Below are 14,669 nucleotides of genomic sequence, written 5' to 3'. Positions count from 1 at the left end.
CACCTCCGAGATGCTTTCGTGTTCGGTATACGATCCACATACATCAGGCAGCGACTCCTCGAAGACGGAGCAAAAGACCTCCAAGGCACTGGAAGCGGCCCACCATAATCTCCGCATGTACTCCGCGGACCTTGCGAGCCCCTCTCGATCCCCTCCAGACTCGGCCATGCTACAGGCCTGCGCGGCGTGGCGACCAGCTCACACCAGGGGCACACCGTGCTATTTCTGTGGGCAAGGCCCGCACCCACGTCAGCGTTGCTCAGCCCGCTCCGCTATCTGCAACGACAGCGGAAAGAAGGGGCACTTTGCAAAGGTCAGCCTAGCTGGGCCCAAGGTCCAGGAACAAAAGTCTCATCGGGCCCGAAAATTGAGCTCACAGGCCCCCAGGCCCCGCAACGCTGGCTGCGCGCCGGCCGGACACGCCCCCTTCTGACGCGTCATCGGCCTCTTGTGAGTCATGGGGGCGGCCATCTTGGCGGTGGCCATCTTCAAAATCCGACACGTGCAACTGACGACGGCGGCCATTTTGTGACTCCGGGCAGCCATTATGTGGGTCCGACTCAACCGAGGACTCTGACTACCCGCAACTGGGAGTGATCACTCTCGATCAATCACGGCCAAAGCACCTACGGAACGCCATGATGCAGGTCCAAATCAACGGACGCGACACCCCCTGCCATTTTGACTCCAGGAGCACGGAGAGCATTATTCACCCAGAAATGGGAAGGCGTTGCTCCTTGCGCACCTATCCCGCCTCCCAAACTATCGTCCTCGCGTCCGGGTCCCACTCGGTCCAAATCACGGGGTATTGTGTCGCGAACCTCGCGATCCAGGGCGCCGAATACACCCGTTTCAAACTTTATATCCTCCCTCACCTCTGCCCCCCCCCCCTGCTGCTCGGTCTGGACATTCAGTGTAGCCACCGAAGCCTGACCCTGAAGTTCGGCGGACCCCTGCCCCCGCTCACGGTATGCAGCCTGGCAACACTCAAAGTTGCAACCCCCCCCCCCCCTTCGCCAACCTCACCCCCGGCTGTAAGCCCGTCGCCACCAGGAGTCGGCGGTACAGTGCCCAAGATATGACTTTTATCAAGTCAGAGGTTCAGCGGTTGCTGAAAGAAGAGGCGAGCAACAGCCCTTGGAGGGTACAAGTACTGGTAGTCCGGTCTGGGGAAAAGAAACGAATGGTGGTGGACTATAGTCAGGCCATAAACCGTTTTACGCAACTCGATGCGTACCTCCTTCCCCGCATAGCAGAAATGGTTAACCAGATCGCCCAGTACCGAGTATTCTCCACGGTTGATCTAAAATCCGCCCATCATCAGCTCCGTATCCGCCCGGAGGACCGCCCCTACACGGCCTTCGAAGCAGCCGGTCGGCTTTTTCACTTACTGAGGGTCCCTTTTGGCGTCACAAACGGGGTCTCCGTCTTTCAAAGGGCGATGGACCAAATGGTGGACCAGTACGGTTTGCGGGCTACATACCCGTACTTGGACAACGTCACCATCTGCGGCCATGACCAGCAGGACCACGACGCAAACCTGAGAAAGTTCCTCCAGACCGCCCGGGCCCTCAATCTGACCTACAACAAAGAGAAATGCGTTTTCCACACAACCCGACTAGCCATCCTCGGCTACGTCGTGGAAAACGGGGTCCTAGGCCCAGACCCCGATCGCATGCGCCCCCTAAAGGAACTTCCCTTCCCCGCAGCCTCAAGGCCCTCAAACGGTGCCTGGGGCTCTTTTCCTATTATGCCCAGTGGGTCCCCAGATATGCGGACAAAGCCTGTCCACACATTAAGACCACGGTCTTTCCCCTGACGGCTGAGGCTCAGTCGGCCTTCAGTCGTATCAAGGCCGATATCATCAAGGCCACTATGCACGCGGTGGACGAAACCATCCCCTTCCAGGTAGAGAGCGATGCATCAGACGTCGCCCTGGCTGCTACCCTCAACCAGGCAGGCAGGCCAGGAGCCTTTTTCTCCCGAACCCTCACCGCCTCGGAAATTCGACACTCTGCAGTCGAGAAGGAGACACAAGCCATTGTGGAGGCTGTGTGGCACTGGAGGCACTACCCAGCCGGTAGGAGGTTCGCCCTCGTCACCGACCAACGGTCGGTCGCCTTCATGTTCGATAACGCGCAACGGGGCAAAATAAAGAATGATAAAATTCTGAGGTGGAGGATCGAACTCTCCACCTACACGTACGATATTACATATCGTCCGGGGACGCTCAACGAGTCCCCAGGTGCCCTGTTCCGCGGCACGTGCGCCAACGCGCAGAAAGACCGTCTGTGGGCCATCCACGATGACCTCTGTAACCCGGGGGTCACCCGGCTTGCTCATTTCATCAAGTCCCGCAACCTACCTTACTCCACCGAGGAGGTCAAGGCCATGACCAAGGCTTGCCAGATCTGTGCGGAGTGCAAACCGCATTTCTATCGACCAGACAAGGCTCGCCTGGTAAAGGCCTCTGGGCCCTTTGAGCGACTAAGCATGGACTTCAAAGGGCCTCTCCCGTCCACCAACCACAACAGTTATTTCCTCACTGTCATCGACAAATTCTCCCGCTTCCCATTCGCTGTCCACTGCCCCGATATGACCTCGGCCACCGTAATCAAGGCATTGCACAGATTCTTCACCGTGTTCGGTTTCCGCCTATATCCACAGCGACCGTGGTACATCGTGCATGAGCGATGAGCTGCGTCAGTATCTGCTCAACAAGGGCATTGCCTCGAGCAGAACGACCTGCTAAAACCGCGGGGAAACGGGCAGGTGGAGAGGGAGAACGCGACAGTTTGGAAGGCTGTCCTTCTAGCCCTACGGTCAAGAGGTCTCCCAACCACCCACTGGCAGGAGGTCCTACTCGATGCCCTACATTCCATTAGGTCACTCCACTGCATGGCCACAAACGAGACCCCTCACAATCGCTTGTTTGTCTTCCCCAGGAAGTCCACATCTGGGGTCTCGCTTCCACGTTGGCTGATGACTCCGGGACCAGTTCTACTCCAGAGGCACGTGAGGAGCCATTAGATGGTCCAGAGTGTCCAGCTGCTGCATGCGAACACGCCTACGTCGAGCACCTCGACGGAAGGCAAGACACAGTTTCCTTGCGAGACCTGGCACCCACTGGCTCTCCCACTGACGCCCCCCCTCTACCGACGCTCCCCTCCCCGCACCGGCTGCCAATACCGATAGCCCCCCCCTCTAGCGCCCCTCCCCCCCCCCCCCGCCGGCGCCGGCCCCAATCACCCTAGTCACCCGAGATACCCCCCCGGCTCCAACACGGGCAAAGGCTCAGACCACCGTGCTCCCGGTTATACCCCCAGTGAAGATGACCATGTCCGCCGCACCACCGGCGGAGCTGAGAAGGTCAACACGGACAATCAGACCACCCAAAAAATACTGGACATGTAATTCCACTTCACCCCCAATGTACTCTGTGTTTTCTTTTAAAACAGGGGGTGAATGTGATGATTGATTACTGCACCTTTAATGTAATGATCCCTTTAAGACCGGGTTTGGAACCTTGGGGGACTCCGCCTCCGGCTCCACCCCCCAGGGAGCCATTTTTAAGGTAATGTTCAGTGGGCAGTGTGCAGTGAGTACACGTCTTGGTAGCTGTCTGGTTCTCTGCTAATTAAAGCCTTTGTATTACCAATCATCTCTCTCGAGTTGTAATTGAAGGTGTCTCAGGCGTTTGAGGCCGAGGAGAAATGCTGTGGAATTTAGAGCCTAGGTGAAACACTGCATTGTTTGACGCCTAGATTAGAAGCTACAGAGTGTGAGGCCTAGGTGAGAGGCTGTGGTGATTGTTGTCGAGGGGAGAGGTTGCTGTATTTTTGGCCTAGTTGAAAGGCTGATGTATTTGTGGCCTGGGTGAAAGGCTGTGTGGGGTTTGAGGCCTCGGGGAGAGACTGCAGTATTTGAGGCCTAAGTGAAAGGCCTATAAGGCCTAGGTGACAGGCTGCAGTGTTTGAGGCCCAGATGAGAAGCTGTTCAGTTTTAGGCTGAGATGAGAGTCTGCAATGTTTTATGCTTTGGCAAAAGGCTGCGGTGTTTGAAGTCTAGATGAAGGTGCGCTGAGTTTGTGGCTCAAATGAGCAGCTGCGATGTTTGAGTCTGAGGTGAAAGGATGTGTGAGATCTAGGTGGAAGGCTAGAGTGGTTGAGGCCCAGAAGAGAGGTTTCGGAGTTAGAGGCCTATTTGAGTTGCTGGAGGATTTGAGGCCTAGCTGAGAGGCTGTGGTGTGTGAGGCCCAGTGAGAGGCTGTGAAGCTTGTGGCCGAGGTGAGAGGCTGCAGTCTCTGACACCCACGCGAGAGGCTGTGGTGTTTGAGGTCTATCTGCTTTCCATGGCTTGTCGCCAGATGGAGGAGCAGGTGTTGGGGGAATGGCTGTCACGGTCCCAACTGACGTTACCATTGAACAAGTCAGATCTCAGGGTGGAACCTGGCTTGATAGATCCTAACTTTAATTAATTGTTCAGAAACATGAATAGCTACTACTGAGCAGAGTCAAAGGAGTCAGCTGATGAATTTTTAGCAAAAGATTAAAAGATTTATTCACCAAGAAAAGATTAACTATAATACACTATTCCTTCACCCCAACGTTATAGATATATTCAAATTCATAAGAAAGTTATGAATTAAGTTACAAAACCTACCTAATACTTCAATGATCTCAATAAGTACACAGGAAGCCAACAGGCAAAATGTAGTCAGACGCCCCAAACTCTGAAACCAACTTACAGATTCTGCCTGAAACCTTCTGAGGATGTCTCATCAATCCCCCCCCCCCCCCCCCCCAAATCCTCCATACACGTGTCAGACTGTGGACCAACTGGTCTGGCTGGAACTCTGGCCGGGAATACCCCCTCTGGGCCACGCCAAATGAACGTCACTGCTTCTCAGGCCTGTAGGCAGGAGTTACAGACCTTAGGCTATTCCAGTAGGTCCTCTGGCACACGTTATTTCCGCTCTGCGGCCTTGTCTTTCAGTTTGAAGCCTCTGCTCCTCGCTCTTAACTTCACTGAAGAGAAACCTTTCCCGCCCCCCCCCCCGCCATTCATGTTCCTTCCATTTGATGAGATGGTCGACTTGGAACATCCTTCCGAAGGATTTATGCCCATTTGGAAACAAATGGACACGGAAGCGATGGACAGCATGGTTTTGTGAAGGGGTGGTCGTGCCTCACTAACTTGATCGAGTTTTTTTGAGGAGGTGACAAAGGTGATTGATGAGGGGAGGGCGGTGGATGTTGTTTACATGGACTTCAGTAAGGCTTTTGACAAAGTGCCTCATGGCAGACTAGTACAAAAAGTGAAGTCATGCGGGATCAGAGATGAGGTTGTAAGATGGATACAGAACTGGCTCGGTCACAGAAGGCAAAGGGTAGCAGTAGAAGGGTGTTTTTCTGAATGGAAGGTTGTGACTAGTGATGTTCCACAGGGATCGGTGCTGGGGCCTCTGTTGTTTGTGGTGTACATAAACGATTTGGAGGAAAATGTAGCTGGTCTGATTAGTAAGTTAGCAGATAACACCAAGGTTGGTGGAGTGGCAGATGGTGTTGAGGATTGTCAGAGGATACAGCGGGACGTAGATAGGTTGAAGACTTGGGCAGAGAAATGGCAAATGGAGTTTAGTCCGGACAAATGTGAGGTAATGCATTTTGGTAGGTCTAACATAGAGGGGAAATATACCATAAATTGCAAAACTCTCAGGAATATAGAAAGTCAGAGAGATCTGGACGTGCATGTCCACAGATCTTTGAAGGTGGCAACACAAGTGGACAAGTTAGTGAAGAAAGCATACGGAATACTTGCCTTCATTGGACGGGGCATCAGTATAAAAACTGGCAAGTCACGCTACAGTTGTACAGAACCTTGGTAAGGCCGCACTTGGAATATTGCGCACAATTCTGGTTGCCACACTACCAGGAGGATGTGAAGGCATTGGTGGACGTTTACCAGGATCTTGCCTGGTCTGGAGGGTGTTAGCTGTGTGGAAAGGCTGAGTAGACTATGACTGTTTTCATTAGAACGACGGAAGTTGAGGGGTGACCTGTTAGAGGTCTACAAGATTATGAGGACATGGATAGAGTGGATGGGCAGGCACTCTTTCCCAGGGTGGAGAGGTCAGTCACCGGGGGGCATAGGTTTAAGGTCCGTGGGGCAAAGTTTAGAGGAGATGTGCGAGGCAGGTTTTTTACACAGCGGGTGGTCAGTGCCAGGAACGCGTTGCCAGGGGAGGTTGTGGAAGCAGATACATTAATGGTGTTCAAAAGGCATCTTGACAAACACATGGATAGGACGGGTATAGAGGGTGTTTTGTTATGTTTCCTTTGTAACATAAACGGCTTCCTTGTGTTGCATTTGTCAAGGAAGGTCGAGACGTGTAAATAACTTCAACTCATTTATTTACACGATGTACACTTTTATAACTTGAGTTCGACACTACTGCTAATCCTATTATAGCAACCCAGACTGACTAACCAGTTGCTGCAATCCACGTGGTGGGTGTAATATTGAATCAACCCTGTGCCTCTCCTCACTGACTGTCTCCACTGGCCAAAGGGGCAGATCACGTGTGTGGTGTCCTTTATGTATGGGTTGGTGTAATACCCCCCTGTGGTCGTGTCACCTCCTTGTGTATCGTGAATGTCCATTGGTCGCCTCCTAACTTATCTATTGGTTGAGTGTGTGTGTGTGTGTGATGTTTCTGGTGCTCCCTCTAGTGTCTGGCTAGCGTACATGTATTTACAGTGATGCACATCACCACATCCTCCCTTTTTTATATGTTCATATTTTCTGTACACTTTAAGAAAAACTGAACAAAGAACAGGTAGAGAAGGTAAGGTATATACAAGTCATGGGAACGGTGATTAAACATTAAGTCCAAATCATTCATGTGAGTCCATAAACCATCAATCATCATGGTCACATGTCTCTCTTGGTTATGAACGCCACCAACAGGAACCAAGAATTGGTCGAATCACTGCGCTGTCCGCTTTGGAGTCTTTTTCTTTTTATGTTTGTGGTGGTGCTGTCGGATGGCATCTTGCAGCTGATAGGTCGTTGACATTGAAGAGGTACCATCACCAGTATCATTCGAGGTCATGGATGTGCCAGATGTTGAAGTCGGATGAGACTGTGCACACTGGTTCTGGCCACATGCTGTGCTGGAAGGGTGATTCTGCTGAGAAGCGTTGAAGCTTGTCGATTTGGAGACAGAATTGCTGCTCGCATCAATACCTGGTGATGGTGTGAAACTAGAACCTTGCATCTGATAGGAATATGCTGTCTGGCCAGGCTGTGGTGCAGCAAATCCTGGGCAGTAACTAAGGCATCCAGTCTGTAGTGCAGATTGCGCTGGCGGTGGTCCTCCTTCGGCCTTGATTCCATTAGTGGGCAATCCGTAGTGTTGGCCTGTTTGAGAATATGCTGCATAGACTGCTGGCTGCTGCAGGCTTGAATACTGGGTTTGTCCAGCATGAGCTGTCATTGGCCGCACTGTCGGTGTGGAACAAATGTGTGGACATAGCTGTGGTGAAAATTGGTGTATTCCTCTTGGACTGTAGCTGCTGCTTGTCATTGCTGACCCAGTGTGATTGTTAAGTGATCCATCTCCTGTCGTTGTGGCATCTGCTGTCACCCTGAGCGTGCCATCACTGAGGTTGCGGCACTCCCTGTCTGGAGTAAAGTCTGGCTTATGTGAATCAGAGTCGGCGTTTGGTTGCTCCCCATCTGGAGTCTGGTCTGTTTTTTGTTGATGCTCCCCGTCCGGAGTCTTAGCAGGTTCACTGGAGTCAGCTGAGATTTCTTGAAGCTGCACGTCTGGAGTCGGAACATGCAGGAATGCATTGACTAGTGGAGAGGTTCGAGCAGTTGAGGGTGGAAGTAGTGTGGTGTCACCGGAGTCACCAGTGGTCTCACCGTGATCGTCGAGTGCCTCTGTACACACTAGCTGAGGTCTGTCACTTTGCACATCTTGCATGGGAAGTGGGATGCTGTCGTCACTCGTCTCATATACCGTGGGTAGAGCCTCAGTAGCTGCTTGCTGTTCACTAGGGTTGGGTAAATTGTCAGAGTTTTCATCTGGTGGTGCAAACAATGTGGGTGGACTGTCATTGTCTTGCTGTTGTCCTTCATTTGGGCTTGAACAGTCATCGTCGCTTTGTCCTTCATTGTAGCATGATAGACCGTCATGGTCGTCCTGCTGTACAGTGGAGTGTGGTAGACTGTTATAGTCTTCTTGCTGTTTACGTGAGCATGGCAGACTTGCATCGTCTGCCGCTAGTTGGTCAGAGGAGGTTGCTAGACCCTCATGGTCTTGTTCCTACAAGGACTGCGCATCGGAGTCTTGCGTTTCTGCCATTGTGGAGTCTGTCCACGAGCTTGCTGTGGAGACTTGTGACACTGGAGTCACGTCTTGTTCCTGCAAGGACTGCGGTGTGGAGTCTTGCATGTCTTCTTTCGTAGAGTCGGGAACGCTGAGCGATGCGTGGACCACGCTCTGTGTGGCAGCAGGCCGCTCTCTGTGGGCTTGTACCGCTCTCTGTCTCTAAATTTCAGGCTGCAGCATCATCCTGCACTGATGAGTTGGGATGTCACATCTGCTGGGTTGAAGATCCTCAGATCCGAAGAATGAATCTGCGTCTGCGTCGGATTCAATGCGGGGGTCGCCAATGTACAACACGTCCAGTTGCAGTTCGGATTTGGTCTTGTGGTAGCCTCTCAAGGTGGAAGGTTTGTCCGAGTCATAGTCGTCTAGGACCATGGAGCTGCCATTGGGCTCGCGAGGTCCAGAGAAAATGTAAAGGTCAGTATCGAAGTATTCGAGGTTGGAATCATCGGTTTGGGCGTAGGTAACTGCTTGTTGCAGGGTTCTTCGGAGGTTAAATTCATTCCCTGGTTCAATTTGAGGCATTGTGCTGTCATTCCAGGTGAAGGAAGGTTGTTTTACAGCTTTAAAAGATTTTTTCTTTGATTTGGGACGTTTCCCCTTTACATTGGTGAGGTCTGGGGCCTCTGACGTCATGACGCGCGTGACGTAGCGCTTAGGAAGCGATTGCGCATGCGCAGATCGCTGTTCCTTTACCGATGGCCGTTTCCTTGATTGCGCGTGCACGGCGTCTCGCGCATGCGCAAACGAACCTTCCGGTTCTGCGCACTTCTCGCGCAACTGCGCTAGTGTAGTCCCTTTAGCAAGATGGCCGCCGACCTCGACCCAAATCGCTCTCTGGTCTGGGATTTCGGCCTCGAGGTGAGTACTGCCGCTTCTCTTACCTTTCCTCGCCGATTGGAGTGTGTTTTCCTCACAGTATTTGCCGAATTTGTCCAGGACTGCCTGGAAGTCGCATTTGTTTTGCCCCTTGGAGAACTTGAATTTTTAAAAGATTTCTTCTGCTCTGGCACCGGCGATGGTGAGGAGAAACTCTGTTTTTTCATCATCGGCCAGGTCTTTTAGTTCGGCTGCCACCAGAAAGAATTCAAACGTTTGCCGGAATCGCTGCCAGTTTTCGCGGAGATCGCCGTGGCACTGGAGCGGCTGCGGAACCGGGAGCCCGTACATCTTGCCTGGGTATTGCTGGTTGTCTCTGTACGCTGAGGTATGGCTATCTGGATTTAAGCAGTTCACTACTGGTACCATGTTTTGTTATGTTGCCTTTGTAACATAAGCGGCTTCCTTGTGTTGCATTTGTCAGAGGAAGTGTAAATAACTTCAACTCATTTATTTACACTATGTACACTTTTATAACTTGAGTTCGACACTACTGCTAATCCTATTATAGCTACCTAAACTGACTAACCAGCTGCTGTCTTCCACGTGGTGGGTGTAACATTGAATCAACCCTGTGCCTCTCCTCACTGACTATCTCCACTGGCCAAAGGGCTGATCATGTGTGTGGTGTCCTTTATGTATGGGTTGGTGTAATGTGGTCGTGTCACCTCCTTGTGTATCGTGAATGTCCATTGGTCGCCTCCTATCTAACTTATCTATTGGTTGAGTGTGTGTGTGTGATGTTTCTGGTGCTCCCTCTAGTGTCTGGCTAGCTTACATGTATTTACAGTGATGCACATCACCACAGAGGGTACGGCACAAAGATGCGCTGAGGGTTTTGGCAAAGGTTGGTACCTTGACCGGTACAGGGTTGGAGGCCGACGGGCCTGTACCTGTGCTGGATTGTTCTTTGTTCTGCTCGTCGCCTTGCTTTTGAGGCACCCCATTCTTCTATTTGGGACTTACTATCTGCCCCGTTTCCATGTCCCGCCCGTCTCCACGCTTTCTGTGAACCCGTTTCCATCTGGGTCGTTCTCTTGCAACTGAACTGAAACTGCTTTGTTCTGTCTCTGTGGGCCCCCTGTTGCTGGGCAACAGCATCATTCTCCTCCCCCCCCCCTACTTTCAGGGTCGTAAAACCTCATTGAAATGCAGGCAACGTTTCAAATGAAATTAAAACTCAAGTTTCCTCAACATGCGACTACAGAAAGATAAATTAAGATCAATCTTCAAGTTGAAAAGTAAACTTAAAGCTGTAACTTATGCCTGACGCACACATGAATATAAATTTCCAGAACCATGTTCTAACGCGGCCGTCACCTGCTTTGGGATAGGTAGCAATCAGAAGGTCCTGGGGATCTGCCTGGAATTTCTCCACAGCCTCCCAGTTCTCCAGAAAGATGTCCGACATGGGAACGCCATGCAAGGGCACAAGTTTCGGCCTCTGGAGCTCAGCGCTGCCTCCCCCTGGCCCATTGTGCCTCGACATGTTAGTCAGCTGACTCCGGGTCCTCGCTCTCTTCTGACGCCTGCTTCCTGGTCTGCCTGTCACACACAAGAATTGAAAGGAGATTCCGCAAACCATGCACTTTGGAACTTGGCAGAGTGAAAATTGTGCAACGCAGCGATGGGAGCAGGAGAGTTAGAGAGTCTCCAATAAGACAGTGACAGCACTCACTAAGATACAGTTACACTCACACCATTACAGACATCCTCAAATATACACCCATACACAGTGAAATACACACTCTCACACACACACTGACAAACTGACACACACAGATTATCACACACACACTCACATACACTCACACTGACACACACATTCTCACACTCACATACACTGACACACACTCTCGCACTCACACACACTGACACACACATACTCATAGATACCTGCTCACACACACACTCCGATACACTCACACTCTCAGATACACGCTCACATTCACATACACACACGCTCACACACACAAACTCACATACACACACAAACTCACACACGCTCATACTGACACACACACTCACATACAAAAACACACTCACACATGCTCACACACTCACGCTCACACACATGTCCACACTCACCCACACATACTCAGATACTCGCTCACACTCACACACACGTTCACACACTCAGATGCACACACACACAGATATACACACACTCACATACGCACACTCACATGCACACAATTAGATACACACTCACTCATACACACAAACTCACATACACACACACTCGCACTCTCACACACACATACATGCACTTTCACATACATACACACACACTAACTCACACACTCACTCACATACACACACACTCACATACACACAACACACTCATTCTCACACACATACTCACACACATACACAAGATTCACGTACACACACTCACACATAATTACAAACACACACACTGACACAAACTCACACACATGCTCACACACACACCCTCACACAATCACAAACACATACAGACTGCCCCTCACACAGGCATACTCTCACACACAATTACACACACTCAGACTCCTGGACACTCGCACACACTCTTGCACACACACACACACACTGATTCACACTCCCACATGCACTCACACACACACACACACACTGATTCACCCCCCCACATGCACTCACACACACTCACACTGATTCACACTCCCACATGCACTCACACACACACACACACACTGATTCACACTACCACATGCACTCTCTCTCTCACACACACACACACTGATTCACACTCACACACACACACACACACACACATTGATTCACACTCCCACACGCACTCACACACACACACACACTGATTCACACTCACACACACACACACACACACACTGATTTACACTCCCACACGCACTCACACACACACACACTTATTCACACTCCCACATGCACTCACACTCACACACACACTGATTCACACTCCCACATGCACTCACACACACACACACACACTGATTCACACTCCCACATGCACTCACACTCACACACACACACTGATTCACACTCCCACATGCACTCACACACACACACACTGATTCACACTCCCACATGCACTCACACACACACACACACTGATTCACACTCACACATGCACTCACACACACACACTGATTCACACTACCACATGCACTCTCTCTCTCACACACACACACACTGATTCACACTCACACACACACACACACACACACACACATTGATTCACACTCCCACACGCACTCACACACACACACACACTGATTCACACTCTCACACACACACACACACACACACACTGATTTACACTCCCACACGCACTCACACACACACACACTTATTCACACTCCCACATGCACTCACACTCACACACACACACTGATTCACACTCCCACATGCACTCACACACACACACACACACTGATTCACACTCCCACATGCACTCACACTCACACACACACACTGATTCACACTCCCACATGCACTCACACTCACACACACACACTGATTCACACTCCCACATGCACTCACACACACACACACTGATTCACACTCACACATGCACTCACACACACACACACACACTGATTCACACTCCCACATGCACTCACACACACACACACTGATTCACACTCACACATGCACTCACTCACACACACACACACTGACTCACACTCCCACATGCACTCACACACACACACACTGATTCACACTCACACATGCACTCACACACACACACACACACACTGATTCACACTCCCACATGCACTCACACACACACTGATTCACACTCCCACATGCACTCACACACACACACACACACACACTGATTCACACTCCCACATGCACTCACACACACACACTGATTCACACTCCCACACGCACTCACACACACACACACACTGATTCACACTCCCACACTCACACACACACACACACACACTGATTCACACTCCCACATGCACTCACACACACACTGATTCACACTTCCACATGCACTCACACACACACACTGATTCACACTCCCACATGCACTCACACACACACACACTGATTCACACTCCCACACGCACTCTCACACACACACACACACACACTGATTCACACTCCCACATGCACTCACACTCACACACTGATTCACACTCCCACATGCACTCACACACACACACACTGATTCACACTCCCACATGCACTCACACACACACTGATTCACACTCCCACATGTACTCACTCACACACACACTCTTTCACACTCCCACACACACACACACACACACACACACTGATTCACACTCCCACATGCACTCACACACATACACACTGATTCACACTCTCACATGCACTCACACTCACACACACACACTGATTCACACTCCCACATGCACTCACACACACACACACTGATTCACACTCCCACATGCACTCACACACACACACACACACACACACACTGATTCACACTCCCAGTCCGAGGACCAGTCTCACGCTAGTTACATACCAGAGCTGGACGAACAGGAAAAGCCAAGTTGGTATCACAATCATTCTGCTTTTGTGTTTCAGAGTTGTTTGGTGTGGGTGTGAGACCAGAGCTCAGTTTTCACGCGCACAACTAATTACTCACTAGGCAACAGGACACGGAAATTTTTATGTTGACATCGAAGTAAACTTTGGAATCTGAAATAAATCACTGCTCCCAATGTGCTCTCCTCTACTTTGGGAAGGTTAAACACAGACTGGGCGACCGTTTGCGGAATATCTTCACTAAGCCGTAAGATCGACCCCCAACCTCCCCGCCACTCGACATTTTCACTCAGAAACTTGCTCTCATGTCCACATGTCTGCCCCTGACCTGCTCCAATAAGACCATAAGACACAGGAGCAGAATTAGGCCACTCGGCCCATCGAGTCTGCTCCGCCATTCAATCACGGCTGATATTTTTCTCATCCCCATTCTCCGGCCTTCTCCCCAGAACCCCTGATCCCCTTATTAATCAAGAACCTATCTATCTCCGTCTTTTTTTTCTTTTAAATATCTTTATTCAAATTTTCAACAGATTTTCAACAAACCCCCCCCTACAGAAAAAAGAAACAAGGACATAAGAACCCAACCCGCAAGAATTATACATCGAATTTCCCCAAACTACAATCACCCCCCATATAAAAACACAAAGAGGGAAACACCCCACCCTAACCCAAACGCCACCCCAGAAGAAACAAAATCCCTCGCCAGCTTGATGAACCCTGCCATGTCATTGATCCAAGCTTCCACGCTGGGGGGGCTTCGCATCTTTCCACAGTAACAAAATCCTCCGCCAGGCTACCAGGGACGCAAAGGCCAGAATACCGGCCTCTTTCGCCTCCTGCACTCCCGGCTCATCCGATACCCCAAATAATGCCAATC

The 14,669-nt window shown here is 50.8% G+C and overlaps 1 protein-coding gene across 3 annotated transcripts in view; it reads right to left on the bottom strand.

The window, feature by feature from the left end:
* Positions 1 to 14,669, bottom strand: part of LOC140396048 (sulfotransferase 1B1-like) — a 47,426-nt gene that overhangs the window by 20,392 nt on the left and 12,365 nt on the right. Inside the window, exons 1-2 of one of the 3 annotated variants that reach the window (XM_072484126.1) lie at positions 13,767 to 13,781; positions 10,598 to 10,822 (exon numbers count right to left, since the gene is read on the bottom strand). In XM_072484126.1, coding sequence (XP_072340227.1) covers positions 10,598 to 10,766 — 169 coding nt within the window. In that variant the 5' untranslated portion in view covers positions 10,767 to 10,822; positions 13,767 to 13,781. Of the gene's footprint in view, positions 1 to 10,597; positions 10,823 to 13,766; positions 13,782 to 14,669 lie in introns of those variants that run through there. The other 2 variants (XM_072484124.1, XM_072484125.1) reach the window with 2 other exon arrangements.

The sequence above is a fragment of the Scyliorhinus torazame genome, chromosome 19, assembly GCF_047496885.1.
Source record: "Scyliorhinus torazame isolate Kashiwa2021f chromosome 19, sScyTor2.1, whole genome shotgun sequence".
NCBI classification, from domain to species: domain Eukaryota; kingdom Metazoa; phylum Chordata; class Chondrichthyes; order Carcharhiniformes; family Scyliorhinidae; genus Scyliorhinus; species Scyliorhinus torazame.
The sequence above is the reverse complement of the archived record's forward strand: the minus strand, read 5'-3'. Positions and strand labels throughout refer to the sequence as shown.